A 17,291-nucleotide genomic window follows, 5' to 3' on the forward strand; every position below is an offset into this window, starting at 1 on the left:
CTGCTTCTAAGTCATACACATTTCACTCAAAGTTTCTAGAAAAGTAGTAACTTTAACAAAGTGCACGTAAAATATATATGGACTGAGCTTCCCTTTGGTGGGAAGGGCATCAAAACGACCAAGGACTGAGAAAGAAGGGAAAACTGAGAGAAATGTATAAAATGTGAACCTCTTTCACTCTTGACTCACCTTCTTTACTCTGCAATGTTGTCATCATTCAGCTCAGAAGCTACACTTTCTTTGTGCCTCTGTTAGAAAAAAGAAAGTAACTGCTAGAACTCTGATTGAACATGATTTTAAACTTTCTTCTCTCTCTGTCTTCTTGGGCTCAGGATCTTTTGCCTGGGACTCCTGAACTACATTTTCGGCCTTCTGGACTACACTTCTACCTCCTCAGCAGCGTCAATCACATGCCAGGGGATAATGAGAGTTACTGTTTTAAAGATAAGCAACAATCCTCAGTGTTTTAAGTGCCTAGAGTCCTGTCCTACATAAGGCAGGCACTAGTCAATAGTGGAAGTGGTAGTGGTAGCGATGAGTTAAAAAAAAAAAATTCACTGAGTAAATTTTGAAGATATTATTGGCTTTATTCAATGATTCATGAATTGGGCAGCATCTGATCTAGCGGGTACAAAGAAACTCAGAGGAGCTGTACGAAATGAAAGACTTGTACTGGCAGGAGGAGCAGGAACAAGGAAGGTAGACTAGGCCAAAAAGGGCATTAGCTATGGCAAGTTTACTTTCCTGTAGGAGATGGTAGGGGTCTGTTAGGCAGATTACCTAACTAGTGCTGATCAGGTGATTCCTGATGGGCTGTAAACTAAGATTCTATTTCTGGGAGAGCCAAAACTTTAAGTCTTATTTTGGTGACATGGGGCTTAATAGAAGCAACTGCATTTTGGGCCTGTTGTCTTGTTAACAGATGGAAGCATCAATAGTAGTAGTAGGAACAGTCCTGGGAGTTAAAAAGTAAGAGTTTTCAGGGCGCCTGGGTGGCTCAGTCGTTAAGCGTCTGCCTTTGGCTCAGGTCATGATCCCAGGGTCCTGGGATCGAGCCCCGCATCGGGCTCCCTGTTCAGCAGGAAGCCTGCTTCTTCCTCTCCCACTCCCCCTGCTTGTGTTCCCTCTCTCGCGGTCTCTCTCTGTGAAATAAATAAATAAAATCTTAAAAAAAAAAAAAAAAGTAAGAGTTTTCTTCAGAAGGATAAACTCATCTCACAAGGTTCTCCTAAACACTTAAGATACAAATAATCTGGCAATTCTCTGACCTAATTCAGAGGTCCCTATGCATAGAGAACCCCCCCTTTTTAACATCACCATAATCTTTATCTACCCTTTACTTAGATCTTCTAGTCCAATAAATTTTCCAATGTGCTGGATTCTAGCAGTCTCTCTCTATTTGTGGCTCAAAAATATTTGGTAACCAGCAGAGGTCCCCAGGGAAGCTAGTAATAGGAATCTGATACCTTCACTCCTATAGCTATCTACTCGCAGATGTTCTATACACTTCAGTGTGCTTCACCATCATTACCAAAATTGTGACTAATAATAATAGATGACATTTATTGAGCACCAGCTATATTCTTTCCCCTTTACATATGTCATCTCATTTAATTCTCACAGTAAATCTTTGAGATCGGTACTTTTTTACACTCGGAGAAATTGAGGCTTAGAGGGATTTAAACATAATAGGTAATTGAGAGATTACAATTCAGGTTTTGAAAGTCTGTGCTAATTAACTGTGGCATGGTATATCCCAATAGTCTAATTCAGTACTTCAAACCCATCTTAATATCACAGCACACATAGAAAGCATATATTAAAAAGACACGCTGAAATACACAGAAAATTATATTTCCAGGTAGTCTGGAGTAAAAGGATCAGGCTTTTCACAGCCATAGACAACTGAGGGGTGGGAGTAGGGGGACCTCCAGCCACATCAAAGGCTGAAGAGATCAGTATCTGCACACAGCTATAAGCCATTTACCGCCTAGCAGAGTGCCAAGACTCATCTCGTGACGTTGCAATAATTTGTACATTTTTTTCCAATTTGCTTTCCACTATCGATACTATTTCTACTCAGCAATTAGAAGAAAAATGCCCTGGTTTTATCAGCTTCAACTTCTTATAACCCTTCCACCCAGTTTTCTCTAGGCTTAAGGCATGTAAGCCATTCTTATTTTTATAACAAGCATTGTAGCTCTGGGAGGGTCTACAGAGGTCATAAAGTGCCAGCTCCCCTTTTTACAGATGAAAAAAAATATACAAAACGCAATTAAGTGATTTGCCCAAAGCCTCAGTGTTAATACATGGTAGAGCCAAGACAAACCCAGGCCTTTTGCCTCTAAATTCTACTAATAACACATCTATTCTGCTCAATGATCTTATTTCTGGCTGTTGGTTTTGAGTAATTTGAAGGCCCTGGAACTGAAACTCAATCTTCCAACTATGTCATCTCCCACTATAAAGAGACCCAAAAGCAGCATAAAATGGATCTTATATATAAGATACATACCTTTAAAGGATATGAAAATTTTAGACCCTCAAATGACCAAACTATAGTGAACATTCAGTTGCTCAGGGTATAGAGTTCCTCCCTCTAGATCCCAAGATGAATTCAAAAGGTATTGGGGGCTTGACTTAGTGTGTGTACAACATGGCTAAGTGTATTTTCAAATTATCTTTTGGTATTTTTCTGTTCCTTGTATTACTTCTATAAATGTGAGTAATTCAGGTGTGCAGCTCTGCAGCAACTACTTTTCCTCTGTATTAAGGAGCACATTTCCTCACTATTTCCATCTTAACTCATCACCACCAACCCCTAAGTCGATTGACTCTAGGAAAAAAGGCAAGTGGGTAACTGGGGGAGAAACACTGCAGCAAATTGGTCTTCTTTATGATAATTCTAAATAGAAGCTAGAAACTGAATAAAATTAGGCTGCAAAATGAATATTAATTTGACCACAAATGACAAACACTTCTCTCAGATTCCAGAATCCCAAAAAAGATCATGAGAAGTCCCTATGAAGATAATATAAATTACAAGGTGAGCTATACTAAATGGGGAAAGCAAAATGAAAATTAGTGTATTTGAGATGACAATATTTGATTTTTTAAAATGTGCATCTACATAATATGGTTGTTTATTCATAAACTATCTCTGCAAGAATACACAATAAACTGACAAAAGTGAGTCTCTAGGAAATAGAACTGGGTGGCTGGGGGTGGAAGAGAGCTTTTTACTGTACCCCCTTGCATATCTCTAGCATTTTATAACATGCTGATATTACCACATCAAAAGTCATTTTTTTTATTCCAAATTCTTTAAATAAAATAGAGTGTTTTGATCCACCTAAAAATGGAAAATTTTCCCCATTTAGGTTCAAATCATTATCTAAACCTATACTGACCTCTCTAGGCCAAAGTATGTTACTGGCGCCCCAACCAACTGGATAAAATTGTGGATCACTATAATAAGATATAGTAAATTTATAAGCAGCATTATATAATAATTCCCCTTAATCTAGAGTGTGTTTGATGAAGAACATTACTTTTAAAGAAAATATCTAACCTGATCAATAGAGAAGGGAAAGCCAAGAAGTCACTTTCTGACAACTCAAGTCTCTGCTCCTCTGTTTCAGATGAATTTTCTTCTTCCACAATAAGAAATATTAAAATGTAGTGCAGAGAGAGAGAAATTTTTTTAAAACCAGACAGTTAATAAATACACAAAATACCACCAACTTTCATCTGACCAGCTACTAAATAACCAAGGGCTCTGGAGCCAGGAATAACATTTGAAGGGTTTTTTGTTTTGTTTCTGTTTTTACCTCAGATGAGGGGGGGGGGGGAATCCAATAAAGCTTTAAGTATGAAAGTAAAGGAAAATTGCACTATCAGATTCTACCCACTCAACTTAAGTAAGAAAGGTGAAAAGGAGAAAAAGAACTTGGAAATAACGAATGAAGGGAACTAAGGGAAGGTGAATGAGGTGTTCCAAAAAAGAGTAAGTTTTCTTTCACTTAGAACACTAAAGGTCATCACAGCGAGTTTAAGATGAAATCGTCTCCTTCAGCAGTTCTCAAAGTGTGATCCAAAGACCCCTGGGGGTCCCCTACCTTTTCCGACTACTTATCCATGTTAGGCTGGATTTTCTCATATACTTCAACCAAAACAAGCTATCATAACAGATTGAATTCAGAAACGGATAAAAATCTAGCTGTCTTCTATTAAGCCAGATATGAAAGAGACTTGCAAAAATGTAAAACACCACCATTCTTCACACTAAATTTCTTTCATTTAGGAAAATGTTTTTCATAAAAATATTATTTATATCGGGACGCCTGGGTGGCTCAGTCAGTTAAGCGGCTGCCTTCAGCTCAGGTCATGATCCCAGTGCTCTGGGATCGAGTCCCGCATCGGGCTCCTTGCTCAGCAGGGAGCCTGCTTCTCCCTCTGCCTGCAGCTACCCCTGCTTGTACTCTCGCTCACTCTCTCTCGCCCACGCTCTCTCTAACAAATAAATAAATAAAATCTTTTTTAAAAAATATTATATAAACATAATTATTAATTATAACATATTATTTTAACATTAAATAATTTGTGTTCTCATTTCAAGTTCTAATATGTTAATAACACTAGATATAAAAGATATGTAGCTATAAACCAATCTTTGGAATCCTTCATAACTTTTAAGAGTATAGGAGGGTTCTGAGGCCAATAAGCTTGAGAACTGATCTAGCTAAATAACAATTCAGTCATGTCAATATTTTCCAAAAACCGTTAACCTTCCTCCCCCCATTTAGAATGTGTTCACAAATTTCTCTCTCCTAACTATCCAATTATTCCCTCTTTATATTGTTCCTGGAATCCTCGGTCTAAAAGAATACAAGTAAACCCTTTAGAATTGTCCTCAGACACACAGTCTGCACAGGCTCCATGAGCCTGGAAAACTTTATTTAAAATCTCCTTTAAGCTGGAGCCTGATTTCCTTTTGGCATCAATGTCTAATGGCATGTGGACTCCTGCTTATTTTCACGCCCCCATTAATAACCATAGTGGGTTTTTTTTTTTTCTTTTTTTCCTCAGCGAGCATAATTTCACAAGAAAGAAGGGAAAAACAAGATTCCAGCTACCTTTACTGCCCACACCTACCAAGACATTTACTGTGGTAACTGCCTGAACTAAACCTTGTCCAGAACCTTATCAATAAATGAACTGAAGCTTATTCGTTCAGAGAGCAAGGGAGCACAAAGATATGGCCACTCAGCACCAAAATACGGGTTTTCTTTCGGGAGCGCTGATTTCATTCTAACTCTTGCTATCTGCCAGCTGCAGCACTTCCACAGGTGCCCGTTACCGACCTCTAACTCGACTTTGTGTGGTGTTTTCACTTTAAGGAGCACATTCCTATGAACCCCCAGATCCCTGCACCATTTCCCCTCACAAGATGCCAAGGTCTGGAACAGTAAAAGTCCTAACTCCACCTTTCTAACCAGAGGGAAGAATTTCTGGGGATCCGCATTTTCCCGCTCTCTTCTCTCACCAATTTGCTCTTAAGGACGGCAATTAAGATCGAAGGTACCAAAACCAAAAGTCCTTGACTCCCCTCAGTGGATAGAATAATGGCTTGCTAGCCTCTCTTCCACCTCAGGAACCCCCGCCATGAGATAATCTCCCCTCAGCTGCCTGCCCGCATCCCCACCCCCAGTGGAGGCACCAGCATCCTCATTCCCGCTCAGCCCGTAGCTGCCCGCCAGAATACTGGGTGACTTTTGTTTGTCTGTTTGTTGCGGGTAGGTTTGCGGTAGAGATTCTGAGGAGGGATGAGAGTTGGTTGTCGTCCTGAAGAGAAAACTCCTCAGGCGACGGGTGTGAGGATTGGCAGCGCCTAGCACTTTCATCTGCAACCAGAGAAGAGCCAGCTACCTTCTGGAACAAGGAGAACCTAAAGGCAAGGAGCAAAATGAGCCACTGCAGCAATTCTGCAAACCCCTCCAACCGCGACCCAGCTTTCCCGCCACCAAGAAAAGGCGTGAGGAGGACACGCACTAGCTTCGCTGCCACCCCAGCGGCGTGCTTCCAGGACTGAGACGCATGCCCCGTTGAAGGTGCTTCTGCGTTTGCGCAGCTGTTACTTCCGCCATATTCCAACCGAATGCCCCGTAAAACTACAAATCCCATAATCCTTAGTGGCCTCACTTTTTTAGGCGGCAGGAGCAGCGCCTGATCGTTGATGAAGCACATCTTTCTTTTACTAACTTTTCTCTCTACCCCAGACTGCCTTTTCCTTCTCCTTTTCGTTTCCTGATTCCTATTCTTCCTTTTAGTTTCCTTCACGCCCTATCTTGATATTTTAGTTGAGACTATCCGCAACCCGACTCTCGCCTCTCCCGCCTTCTTCTCTGCCGCAGGACCCACTCCCCAAGCTCTGTTGGCAGGGAGAACACACCACCTTAGCACCCTGTGGAAAGGGCGCCGAATAGCTTCTTCCCCATTGGCCGAGGCAGGGGGCCCAAAGCAGGCCGAACCCTCTTCCCCGCCCACACTCGTTTTTATATAAGGCTGCGTGAAGACAGCGTGTGTTTGGGGAGGCCTGCGTGCGAGGTGGCGGTGGTGGTAGTGAATGTACTGCTATTGGTGGCTGTGGTGGGCGTCGGGTCGCAGTCCGCGGGCTGGGGGCTCGCGCGCAGGCGTCGGGTGGTGGGAGGAGGTTTTGGTGCCAGGGTTGTGGGTGTGGAGGCGGAGAGGAGGGCGTGGTGTCCCCAGGTGATCGCGATTGGGGTAAGGCGGAGGAGCGAGAGAACGACTCGGCCATTTCGGGGGAAGAGGAAGTTGGACAAGATCGGCTGCTTTAGTGCCTTTTTTTTTTTTTTTTCAGTTCAGCAGAGAATATTTCCCAGGGGGGTGAGTTACAATGACTTATTGTATTTTACTGAGAACAGTTCGTAGGAAAACTGTCTGTACGCTCCTCTCCTTCCCTTCCTCTACTTTTAGGTTCACCCTCCGTTCCCTCGGAAGCCTTTCTAAGTAGGGGGGTAATGGGAAGGAAGGCGACGAAATTATGAATAATTCATGAGGTCCGCCCCATTCTTTGGACACGCCCCCTCCAAATCGTGCTGACGCACGTTGCGTGTACCAAATCTGAGGAAGCGACGTAACAGTCCCCGCCCCTAGGGTGCAGGGCGGGGCGTTAGCTCCAGCACGTGCTGTATCTACCCGCGCAAGCCCAAAAGGGTGTGCGCAGGCGCTGCCCGCTAGGGGGAGGAAGGAGGCGGGGTAGGGAGGTTGCTGGGTTTAGAGCCGGGCGGAGACCGCTGAGACTCATTCCTCAGGAACAAGGGTCGGGTGTCAAGGAGACCTTTTCACACCAGCTCCCCGTCTCCCGCCTACGGTGGGTGGGATCGCGCGGCAGAGACAAAGGATATCAGTAGGGACGGACATAGCTGCGAAGGGAAGTAGGGTGTCAGTTTGGGGTGGTGGGCTTTTTGGGGGGGGGCTGAGGTGGGCTATATTTAAACTCCCGGAGCCGTTAAGTTGGTTCGTACTCATGCGCGCGCAACCAGGGTGGTGGTGGAGTGCGCATGCGTGATTCAGGGGCGAGAGGAACGCGCTCTAGCAGTGCGCGCTCGCGGCGAAGCGGTAGTGGTGGAGGAGAAAGGGTTCGGCGCACGCGCGGTTGATTCCTCGAGTTGTTCGGTTCTCGCGGGCATCTTGTTTTGGTGTCGCGGGCGAGTGGGGCGCGCTTCGGGGGAGGCGCTTGGGCGCGAGACAAGGCGAGAAGAGCAGAGCTGCGCGCGCACTCGGGGAAGGGGGGAAGGGAGCGGGCTCTAGGGAGGGGGGTTAAGCCCCCAGTCCCCCCCCTCGTTGCCCTCGACTGGGACGGAATAAGGGGAGGAAATGATCGAGATGGCGGCGGAGAAGGAGCCGTTTCTGGTGCCGGCCCCGCCGCCGCCGCTCAAAGATGAGTCGGGCGGAGGGGGCGGCCCCACGGTGCAACCGCACCGAGAGGCCGCCTCCGGGGAGCTCTGCGGCGGGACGCAGCGTGGGCTGGGCCCGCGCGCACAGTCGGCGGGGGCCCCGGCTTCTGGGGCTGGCAAGGAGAACCCTGGGGCTACGTCCACTCGGGGAGGCCAGTCGCAGCAGCAACGAGGGGGCGGCCCCCAGGCGCAGTCGCATGGGGAGGCCCGCTTGTCGGATCCCCACGGGCGAGCCGCTCCCCCTGACGTGGGGGAGGAGCGACGGGGAGGGGGCGGAACAGAACTGGGCCCCCCTGCCCCTCCTCGACCCCGAAATGGCTATCAGCCCCACCGGCCCCCTGGGGGAGGCGGGGGCAAGAGGAGAAATAGTTGTAACGTAGGGGGAGGTGGTGGAGGCTTCAAACATCCGGCCTTCAAGAGGCGCAGGCGGGTTAATTCGGACTGTGATTCTGTGTTACCCTCCAATTTTCTCCTGGGGGGCAATATCTTTGATCCACTGAACCTGAATAGTCTCCTGGATGAGGAAGTGAGCCGCGCACTCAATGCAGAGACCCCTAAGTCATCTCCACTTCCGGCCAAGGGGCGAGATCCAGTGGAAATCCTCATCCCCAAAGATATTACTGACCCGCTCAGTCTCAATACTTGCACTGATGAGGCCCAGGTAGTTCTTGCATCGCCACTCAAGACTGCTCGGAAGCGGCATAGACACCGGGGACAGCACCACCAGCAGCAGCAGCAGGCAACTGGAGGGAATGATAGCCACTCCGTGCTCCCCACAGCCCCCCTCACTCCCTCACTCCATGGGGAGGGCACCACACAGCAGCAGCGGCATAGGGGCCAGAACCGGGATGCCCCCCAGCCCTATGAACTCAACACAGCCATCAACTGCAGGGATGAGGTCGTGTCTCCCCTTCCGTCTGCCCTACAGGGTCCCTCAGGCTCCCTTTCAGCCCCTCCAGCTGCCTCAGTTACCTCTGCACCCCCGTCTTCCTCCTCACGACATCGCAAACGTCGCAGGACTTCCAGCAAGTCAGAGGCAGGGGCTAGGGGTGGAGGCCAGGGTCCCAAGGAAAAGGGCCGAGGGAGTGGGGGAGGCCGCCACCACCACCATCACCACCACCACCACCACCACCATCACCACCACCACCCATTACCTGCAGCAGGCTTCAAAAAGCAACAGCTCAAGTTCCAGTATGGGAATTATTGCAAGTACTATGGTTACCGCAATCCTTCCTGTGAGGATGGGCGCCTTCGAGTGTTGAAACCTGAGTGGTTTCGGGGTCGGGACGTCCTAGATCTGGGCTGCAATGTGGGCCATCTGACCCTGAGCATTGCCTGTAAGTGGGGTCCATCCCGCATGGTGGGCCTGGATATCGATTCCCGGCTCATCCACTCGGCCCGCCAAAATATTCGACACTACCTGTCTGAGGAGCTGCGTCTGCCATCCCAGACTTCTGAGGGGGACCCAGGGGCAGAGAGTGAGGAAGGGACTGTAACCGTCCGAAAGAGAAGCTGCTTCCCAGCCTCACTGACAGCCAGCCGGGGTCCCATTGCTGCACCCCAAGTGCCCTTGGATGGAGCGGACACCTCAGTCTTCCCCAACAATGTTGTCTTCGTCACGGTAAGAGGGTCCGAAGGCTCTTGGGATAGGGGCCAGGTGTGAAGATGAGATTAAATGGGAACAAGACCCAGGGAAGTTAAGACCCAGAGAGATTTCTGCATGCACTCTTTGCTAGAACCAGATCCTCAAGGGTCTGAATCTGTGAATGACTGCTGAGTGTCTCCTTTTCTATAACCTGGGAAGGTGGGGGCTCTCACCTGGGCTCCTTTGTCATGACTACTGGCCCCAAGATGGGGTTGGGCTCCTTTTGCCCTGCTGTAATCCAGACTAGCCCGCCTTCCCTTGCTTGCTGCTGCTGCTCACTCGGAGACTTGATCCAGATGGAGAGTTGTCCTCCAGCGCACTGAATGGAGGTGCACGAAGGGATAGGTGTCAGGCACGGAATGCCTGGGGGTGGGAGCAGGATTTAGGGTAGTGCCTAGTATTTTGACAGGGACTTCGATCCAGAGTTGGTTGAAGAATGTTGGTGGTCAGAACCCCAAGTGGCTTGGTCAACCTCATGTTGACCCTAGATAGTGGGATAGGTAAGAGTCAGAGTCCTCTGCAAGAGGGGAGGGTATTGTGTCTTCAGAGTGTCTGTCCCCTGACTGCACATAGCTCTCCATAGAACACTCCGGTTCGACCATCTGCAGGAACAGTTGGTGGTGGCAGGTTGGGTTAAGCCTGCAAGAATGGACTTTGCAGAAGGTGTTGATGAGCTTATCATCTAGAAAAGGTTTCCTAAGGGCTGGGGCTCTTCTCCCCGAGAAAGGAAATAGGTCTGGAACTTTGCCAGCCCCAACTCCGGGGAAGGAACCACAGGTTGGTTCCCTTTCAAACCTGGGTTAGGTCCCTCTGCATAACATTGAGTCACTCAGCTTAATGTTCGTGGGGTGGGATTAAGTACTGGATGGAGTCTCGGGAGAACCCTTGTTCTTTGAAATTTCACCCCAGTTTTGGAGACCTCTTGAGTAATTTGCTCAATTTAAAATTATCCATGCTCCCTTTTTATGTTTGGCTTACTACCAACAGAAAGCAGGGGCAGGAGGGTATAAACCAAGAAAATGAGACTTAAGAGGGCACCATTTGGGAGTTAGTCTGACAAGTGTCAGAGAAGGTTGTGGCCAAGGGCTAAGGTAAGGCTATAGGACTTTCTGTCTTAGAGCCTGCAGAGCAAGGGGGGGGGGGGGCAGTGGTTCTTTTTATTGCCTCTGTTGACCTTGCCCCCAATTCTTGCTTCAGGGTAACTATGTGCTGGATCGAGATGAACTGGTGGAGGCCCAAACACCCGAGTATGATGTGGTGCTCTGCCTCAGCCTCACCAAGTGGGTGCATCTGAACTGGGGAGATGAGGGGCTAAAGCGCATGTTTCGCCGGATCTATCGGCATCTACATCCTGGGGGCATCCTGGTCCTAGAGCCCCAACCTTGGTCATCCTATGGCAAGAGAAAGACTCTCACGGTGAGTTGGGATTCGGGTGGATATTGCGATATCCTTCCTTTAGTTGGGGCAAGAAAGGCTTCAAGGAAACAGAGAAGTACTTTCTGAACAAGGTGAATAGTTCTCCAGGGTGGGCATCATTCACCAGGAGAGAAGCCAGCAAGCTGAAGTGGTCCCCTGCCCTTCTCCCTAGGAAACAATCTATAAGAACTACTATCGAATCCAGCTGAGGCCAGAGCAGTTCAGTTCCTACCTGACATCCCCAGAGGTGGGCTTCTCCAGCTATGAGCTTGTGGCTACACCCCACAACACCTCCAGAGGTAAGGTTGGCTGACTTGGGAGAGGATGGGGGGCCGCGGATGGTGAGGGGGGTCTTGGCAGAGGGGATGCAGATCCCATGGAGTCTTGAAGTCCTGCCAGCCCTACTGATTGCACACTCTCTCCCCAGGCTTCCAGCGTTCTGTGTACCTGTTCCACAAGGCCCGTTCCCCCAGCCACTAAGTGGCCCCCTGAACAGAAAGTGTGAAGAAGCTGCCCACTGCTCTTAAGGACCTGAGGGGAAAGGAAAGTATCCCAAGGTCTTTCCTTTTTGGCTCCAAAAAAGTTTCCTTTCATGGATCTGCAAAGAACGCTTTTCCTATGTTGCTGCCCCAGCCTCCTCCCTACACTTCTGACACCCTAAGCGGCAAGCCCAGCTGTGCTGGAGTTACCGACATCTTCCTCTCTCCCCCAGCTCACTGGGCTGGATGGCATGGACTGTTTGCTGACCTCTGTTCTCCTCGGGTGTGGGGGGGCGGGTATCAAGTTCTCTAGCCTCTTCCTCCTGTTCTCCAAAGGAGATTTCCATTTCTCCTCAGCCCTTGTCCCTAGCTGCGTTTCAGCGACCACAGATGAATGGACTGAGGGTTAAGAGGGGGAAGTTTGGCAGGGAGGCATGCAGGTACTGTGAAAATCCTTCCCTCTGCTGACCCCCACTGGGAGAGGGGGTTGGGTTTGGAATGTAAGAACAGCACAATAAATTTGATGTTTAGGGCAGTGGCCCCCACACTTGTGTCTGGCACTTTCTAGCTAATGGGGAAGGGATGGTGCCTCCCATTAGAACCTGTGCTTCCTCTGCCCAAACGAGTCTCAAGAAGAAGACAGATTTTTCAGTGGTTGGGAGGATTGAGTTGAATGCTAGTCAAATCTATTAACAACTCAACAACTCTATAATCAGGAAGGAGGGATATAATGTGAATTTTTATGTGAAACTTGAAGCAAAGAGTCCATCTCCCCTCCCCAAAAAACCCACTGACAAGAATTTTTTTGTGGGAGCTTTGGACAGAAGGCTAACTTTGGAAGAATTAACAGTGGAGCTAGGAAAAGGCACTACTGATCAGACCACCCACCCACCTTTTTTGTGATGTGCAACTGGATGAATAGGCAATTAACATGAAACTCTTCAGCAGCTCCTCAAGTGTTCCTGGAATTTTGAATATTCATTCAACAAATATTGAGCACTCTTGGATCTGGTGTAAACAAGATGGGCAAGGCCCCTAGAGGTAAAAGCAAGGAAGTAATTTCAATAACTGGGTGCAAATAGCCTGCTGTCTTGCAGGGTCCTTGAGCCAGGTAATTAGGGAAGGACTCCCTGAAGTTTAACAGACTGAGACCCACCCACATGTTAAAGTGATCAGAAATAAGTAGTGCAGGGGCACCTGAGTGGCTCAGTGGGTTGAGCATCAGACTCCTGGAAGTCCTGCTTCCGGCTCCGCGCTGAGCGTGTAACCTGTTTGCGACGCTCTCCTTCTGCTCCCTCCCATCTCCCCCTACCCCCTCACGCATGCTTTCACTATTTAAAAAAAAAAAGTGCAAAGTAACAACGTGGTCCTATGACCGAAGTAAGGGGAAGAGGTGGGACAGTGTTCTCAACTTGCCATCACTACCAAATTCCAAAAAGGCCAAAAACTTGACTTCCAGACAGCTTTCATCCTGAGGCTTGACCCCATTTTAAGTCTCCCAAGAAGAGTCCCATTTGTTAGCAAAAATCACTTTATTCTGAAAAACAGTTTTAACACAAAAATATTAATTAGCAATCCCGGGAGCCTCCACGTCTACACTTCCCATCGCCTCAGTGTCCGGTGCATGAGGAAGGTATCCTCTGAAGGGCGGGGCCGGAGTTGAAGACGGAGAGGAGGCAGACCGTCCAGGGTCAGGTGTGGAGACTCATAAAATAACGTTTCTGGGTCACAAAGGATGGTCATGTCTGGCCCTGACCCAGGTGGCTCCTGTTGGGAATTGGAGCCCAAAGCCAAGGTTACACTCGGGAAGGGGAAGGGGGCACGACACAGAAACAAGCCCAGGTCCCTCACCTTTGGGGGCGGGGCTCGGGCCTGCGGCGGCAGGAGCGCCAGTTTCTCCCTCAGCGCAGCGTTCAGAACCTGTTCCTCCGGCACCTGCAGGCTCACCAGGTCTCGGAAGAGCCGCTTGGAGCGCGGCACGTTCAGCCCTGAGACCGCAGTGGGGAGTGGGGTGAGCGGCGCCTCTCATCCCCGCTCCCGCGCCCCGCCGGCCGTCTCTCTCTCACCCTCGGCCACGCTCTCCTCCAGGCCGCAGCGGGTCTGGAACGACTTTCTCAGCTGTTCCTCCACGGCCTTCGCGGCATCGAACTGGCTGCCGGCTGCAGCCCGCGCGGCCTGCAACTCGAGGCTCAAAGCCAGGCTGCTCTGCTGCGCGGGCGCCCCCAGGTCCTGCGGTGCCGCGGGCTTCTCGCTAGGTGCTGCGGCGGCCGGCGGCGGTTCGGACCGCACGGGGGAGAGCGGCGCCAAGCGAAAGCGGACCTGGGAGCAGAGAGCGGGACGGTGAATAGGTGGGCGCGGGCTTGTCTGCGGCCTGACGGCCAGGCCTTCCCCCAGCTCACCTGCCGCCCCTTGCGGGCCCCGCCCCGCCGGTCCGCCCGCCCCTTCCGCCGGCCGGGGCAGCTGGTCGGCCGCTCGGGGGTCTCGGACCGCGAGCTCAAGCTCAGGTCCAGGCCAGGCTCGGGCGTTGGGGCTCTGGGCTCCGGGGCGCGGGGTTCTGGGGGTGGCCCGGGGGCCGCCAATGCCTCCTCCCCTCCGGCCGACTCCAGCTCGGCCTCCCCACAGCCCATCATCTTGGTGTGGCTGCGGGGGTGCAAGGTCTCCGGAGGCCAGGGGTCACGGGACACGAAATCGCCACCCCACCCCCTCCGCCGCCCCTCCCGGATGCCGCTACCGGAAACCGCTTGCCCCTACCCAATGGGGCGGGAAGACCAGCCCCCGCTCCATCCCATTGGCGCTACTAAGCGTCATTTCCGTTCCTCGGCTGCCTGTCTCCCGCGGGCTTCCGCCCGCAACACCTCGGCCCCGCCCCTAAGCCGGAGTTTCGGAACCGCCGCCCGCGGAAGCCCTACGGGTCCTCACGAGGACCATTTCTCCTTCGGAAACCTGGATGTGGCGTCTCTGTCCTGCAGTCTTTACCTGACTTCTGCTCGAGTGCAGAGTGTGTCTCAGTCCCTTCTGTCGGGGTGCCAAATAGACAGCTTTAGGTCAGGAGGCCCCGCATTGGCCCTCCCTCGTCAGCGCCTCCGCAGCATCTCCCGGCGTTCCTCGGCCCTGGGACCGGAGCTTCCCAGTATGAGGGAGGGCGGGGCTCGCCGAGCCCAGCTGCGGGCTCCTTCCCGGGACTCTGGGCGTTCGTGGTTGCCCGGGCGGTAACTGCCTCGTTCCGCCTTATGGCCTTTTGTGACTTTTCCTCCTTCGAGGGCTCCCTACAGTATTCGTCTCTATAAAAATACGTATCTGTATGTTGAATATACAGTTTTTAAAAAGAAAGTCTCGGTGGATTTACCTGGACTTCTAGACTACGGGGCAGGAGACTGGATCGCTTGTCCGTTCCCTGTGTTCCTTGGGGCAGGTGCTCTCAGTTCTGTGAGCCTCTGTTTCTTCTTGTGCAAAATGTGCTAAGTCGGGCGCATGACTCTCGAGGCTCTCCCCAAAGGGGGTTAATATTCAGTCAACAGGCACGTTTGGGTACCACTTTGCAGTTTGATAGTTTTCTCATGCTTTATCTTACCAGAAACTGCTGTGGAAGATCAGGTGGAATGCATAGCTGGCCGCATTTAACACACACAAAATGCTCCCGAGGATCTCTGGGGTGAAACACTCTGCAGGCTTTCCTGCTGAAGAGAAGAAAAAGAAAGTATGAGAATTCCCTCTACTATTCATTTGTGAGAGTAGAGAGATACAAATGTAAATACTTGTGGTTTTGTTTTTTTTTTACGTGGAAGTATAATTCAAAAACTTTTCATGGTTACTGACATTGAGAAGGAAAGAACAGAATAAAAGGAAAACAGGCTAGACTTTGAATATAGTTCGTTTTCTTTGACTTTGGAAACCTATGTTTTCCATTATTATGTGACAAAAATTAATTTTTAAAAATCAGTCCCGGGGGCGCCTGGGTGGCTCGGTCGTTAAGCGTCTGCCTTCGGCTCAGGTCATGGTCCCAGGGTCCTGGGATCGAGCCCCGCATCAGGTTCCCTGCTTGGCGGGGAGCCTGCTTCTCCCTCTCCCACTCCCTCTGCTTATGCCCCCTCTCTCCCTGTGTCTCTTTCTATCAAATAAATAAATAAAATATTTAAAAAAAAAATCAGTCCCTAGGTGCCTGGGTGGCTCAGTCGGTTAAGTGTCTGCCTTCGGCTCAGGTCATGATCTCAGGGTCCTGGGATCGGGCCCCACATTGGGCTCCCTGCTCAGCGGGGAGCCTGCTTCCCCCTCCTTCTGCCTGCATCTCTCCGCCCTCTCTCTCTTTCTCTCTGTTAAGTAAATAAATAAAATCTTTAATTTAAAAAAATCAGTCCCTAAGTTGAAAGTAAAATGAAACAGATGAACCTAAATGTGTATCTAGTTGCTGGGGTAGCTACACAGAAGGGAACTCTTCTAAATGATTTGAAAACACAGTAATTTAACTATACATCCCAAAGATCTACCCTAAGAACAAAATTAACTCCCATAAAAAAAATAAATAAAAATGGGACACCTGGGTGGCTCAGATGGTTGGGCGTCTGCCTTCAGCTCAGGTCATGATCCCAGGGTCCTGGGATAGAGTCCAGCATCTGGGTCACTGCTCAACGCGGAGTCTGCTTCTCCCTCTGCCTGCCACTCTCCCTGCTTGTGCTCTCTCTCTGACAAATAGATAAATAAAACCTTAAAAAAAAAAAAAAAAAACCTGCCTTAAAATTTTAAATTGTATTCAGTAGTCATGTTAGGAACCTGTGAGGGCGCCTGGGTGGCTCAGTTGGTTAAGCGACTGCCTTCGGCTCAGGTCATGATCCTGGAGTCCCGGGATAGAGTCCCGCATCGGGCTCCCTGCTCGGCGGGGAGTCTGCTTCTCCCTCTCCCGCTCCCCCCTCTTGTGCTCTTTCCCTCTCTCACTCTTTCTCTCAAATAAATAAATAAAATCTTTGGGAAAAAAAAAAAAGGAACCTGTGAAAATGTGTAGGATAAAACAGTTATGCTGATATTATCAGAACTGGAATTTTGGCATAGTGAAAAGAGATACATATACAAAATCAATGGTGTTATGCAAATTCCCTGTTGTCTTGAATTTAGGAAGTAGCTTAGAAACTCTTGGTGTATTTTAGTTTAAATTGAAAAGTATATCCGAATTCTTTTTTTCTTAGATTTTATTTATTTATTTGACAGAGAGAGCACAAGCAGGGGGAGTGGCAGGCAGAGGAAGAGGGAGAAGCAGGCTCCCCGCTGAGCAGGGAGCCCCATGCAGGACTCAATCCCAGGACCCTGTGATCATGACCCGAAGGCAAACACTTACCTTCGACTGAGCCACCAAGTGCCCCGAAAAGTATATTCTAATTCTGTCCACTGAAAAGCCCTTAGAAACAATGATGGACCCAGTAAGCACCTGTGGTCCCCAGAATGTGGTAGCTAATTCCATTTCCCTGAGCACTTCAAACCCTCTACACATGTTTATAGTAGCTTTATTTGTAATAGCCAAGAACTGGAAACAACCCAAATGTCCTTCGCCAGGTAAAGAGTTAAACTATGGCCTATCCATTCCATAGAATAGTACTCAGCAATCAAAATGAACAAACTATTGATATATGACAACTTGGATGAATTGGCTAGGTTATGCTGGGCAATAATAATAATAATAATAATAATAATAAAGGCCAATCCCAAAATACCACATGCCACATGGTTCCATTTATCTAACATTTCAGAAATGATAGGAGTTTAGAAACGGAAGACAGATTTAGT

The 17,291-nt window shown here is 49.3% G+C and overlaps 3 protein-coding genes across 5 annotated transcripts in view; 1 reads left to right on the forward strand and 2 right to left on the reverse strand.

Moving 5' to 3' along the window:
• The window catches only part of ZCWPW1 (zinc finger CW-type and PWWP domain containing 1), a 37,340-nt gene extending 27,075 nt beyond the window's left edge, over nucleotides 1-10,265 (reverse strand). Inside the window, exons 1-2 of the mRNA XM_034988176.1 lie at nucleotides 9,798-10,265; nucleotides 190-248 (exon numbers count right to left, since the gene is read on the reverse strand). Coding sequence (XP_034844067.1) covers nucleotides 190-217 — 28 coding nt within the window. The 5' untranslated portion in view covers nucleotides 218-248; nucleotides 9,798-10,265. The remainder of the gene's footprint in view (nucleotides 1-189; nucleotides 249-9,797) is intronic.
• On the forward strand, nucleotides 6,598-12,066 carry MEPCE (methylphosphate capping enzyme). Its single transcript, XM_034988496.1, has 4 exons — nucleotides 6,598-9,600; nucleotides 10,822-11,040; nucleotides 11,213-11,339; nucleotides 11,468-12,066. The coding sequence occupies exons 1-4, from the start codon at nucleotides 7,900-7,902 to the stop codon at nucleotides 11,518-11,520; spliced, it is 2,100 nt and encodes a 699-aa protein (XP_034844387.1). The 5' UTR covers nucleotides 6,598-7,899; the 3' UTR covers nucleotides 11,521-12,066.
• Nucleotides 12,067-12,467: 401 nt separating this feature from the next.
• Nucleotides 12,468-14,285, reverse strand: PPP1R35 (protein phosphatase 1 regulatory subunit 35). 3 transcript variants are annotated; one of them, XM_034988500.1, is made up of 4 exons: nucleotides 13,919-14,285; nucleotides 13,586-13,838; nucleotides 13,371-13,507; nucleotides 12,468-12,554 (listed from the first exon to the last, which is right to left on the reverse strand). In XM_034988500.1, exons 1-4 carry the CDS (start codon nucleotides 14,147-14,149, stop codon nucleotides 12,498-12,500), a joined length of 678 nt encoding a protein of 225 aa, XP_034844391.1. In that variant the 5' UTR covers nucleotides 14,150-14,285; the 3' UTR covers nucleotides 12,468-12,497. The 3 variants fall into 3 exon arrangements, with proteins under 3 accessions (XP_034844391.1, XP_034844390.1, XP_034844389.1); XM_034988499.1 differs by lacking the exon at nucleotides 12,468-12,554 and adding an exon at nucleotides 13,033-13,286 and having other exon boundaries at nucleotides 13,919-14,258; XM_034988498.1 differs by lacking the exon at nucleotides 12,468-12,554 and having other exon boundaries at nucleotides 13,033-13,507; nucleotides 13,919-14,262.
• Between the last annotated feature and the right edge of the window lie 3,006 nt (nucleotides 14,286-17,291).

This window comes from Mirounga leonina, unplaced genomic scaffold (genome assembly GCF_011800145.1).
Source record: "Mirounga leonina isolate KUSES-001 unplaced genomic scaffold, KU_Mleo_1.0 Mir_454, whole genome shotgun sequence".
Lineage (NCBI taxonomy): Eukaryota > Metazoa > Chordata > Mammalia > Carnivora > Phocidae > Mirounga > Mirounga leonina.

Coding starts and splice junctions, on each gene's coding strand:
- PPP1R35 (XM_034988498.1), bottom strand. CDS start 14,149: ATGATGGGCTGTGGGGAGGCCGAGCTGGAGTCGGCCGGAGGGGAGGAG. Junction 13,839..13,918: donor GGGCCCGCAAGGGGCGGCAG/GTGAGCTGGGGG, acceptor CTCTGCTCCCAG/GTCCGCTTTCGCTTGGCGCC. Junction 13,508..13,585: donor GGAGGAGAGCGTGGCCGAGG/GTGAGAGAGAGA, acceptor CTGCGGTCTCAG/GGCTGAACGTGCCGCGCTCC.
- MEPCE (XM_034988496.1), top strand. CDS start 7,900: ATGATCGAGATGGCGGCGGAGAAGGAGCCGTTTCTGGTGCCGGCCCCG. Junction 9,601..10,821: donor ACAATGTTGTCTTCGTCACG/GTAAGAGGGTCC, acceptor TTCTTGCTTCAG/GGTAACTATGTGCTGGATCG. Junction 11,340..11,467: donor ACCCCACAACACCTCCAGAG/GTAAGGTTGGCT, acceptor CTCTCTCCCCAG/GCTTCCAGCGTTCTGTGTAC.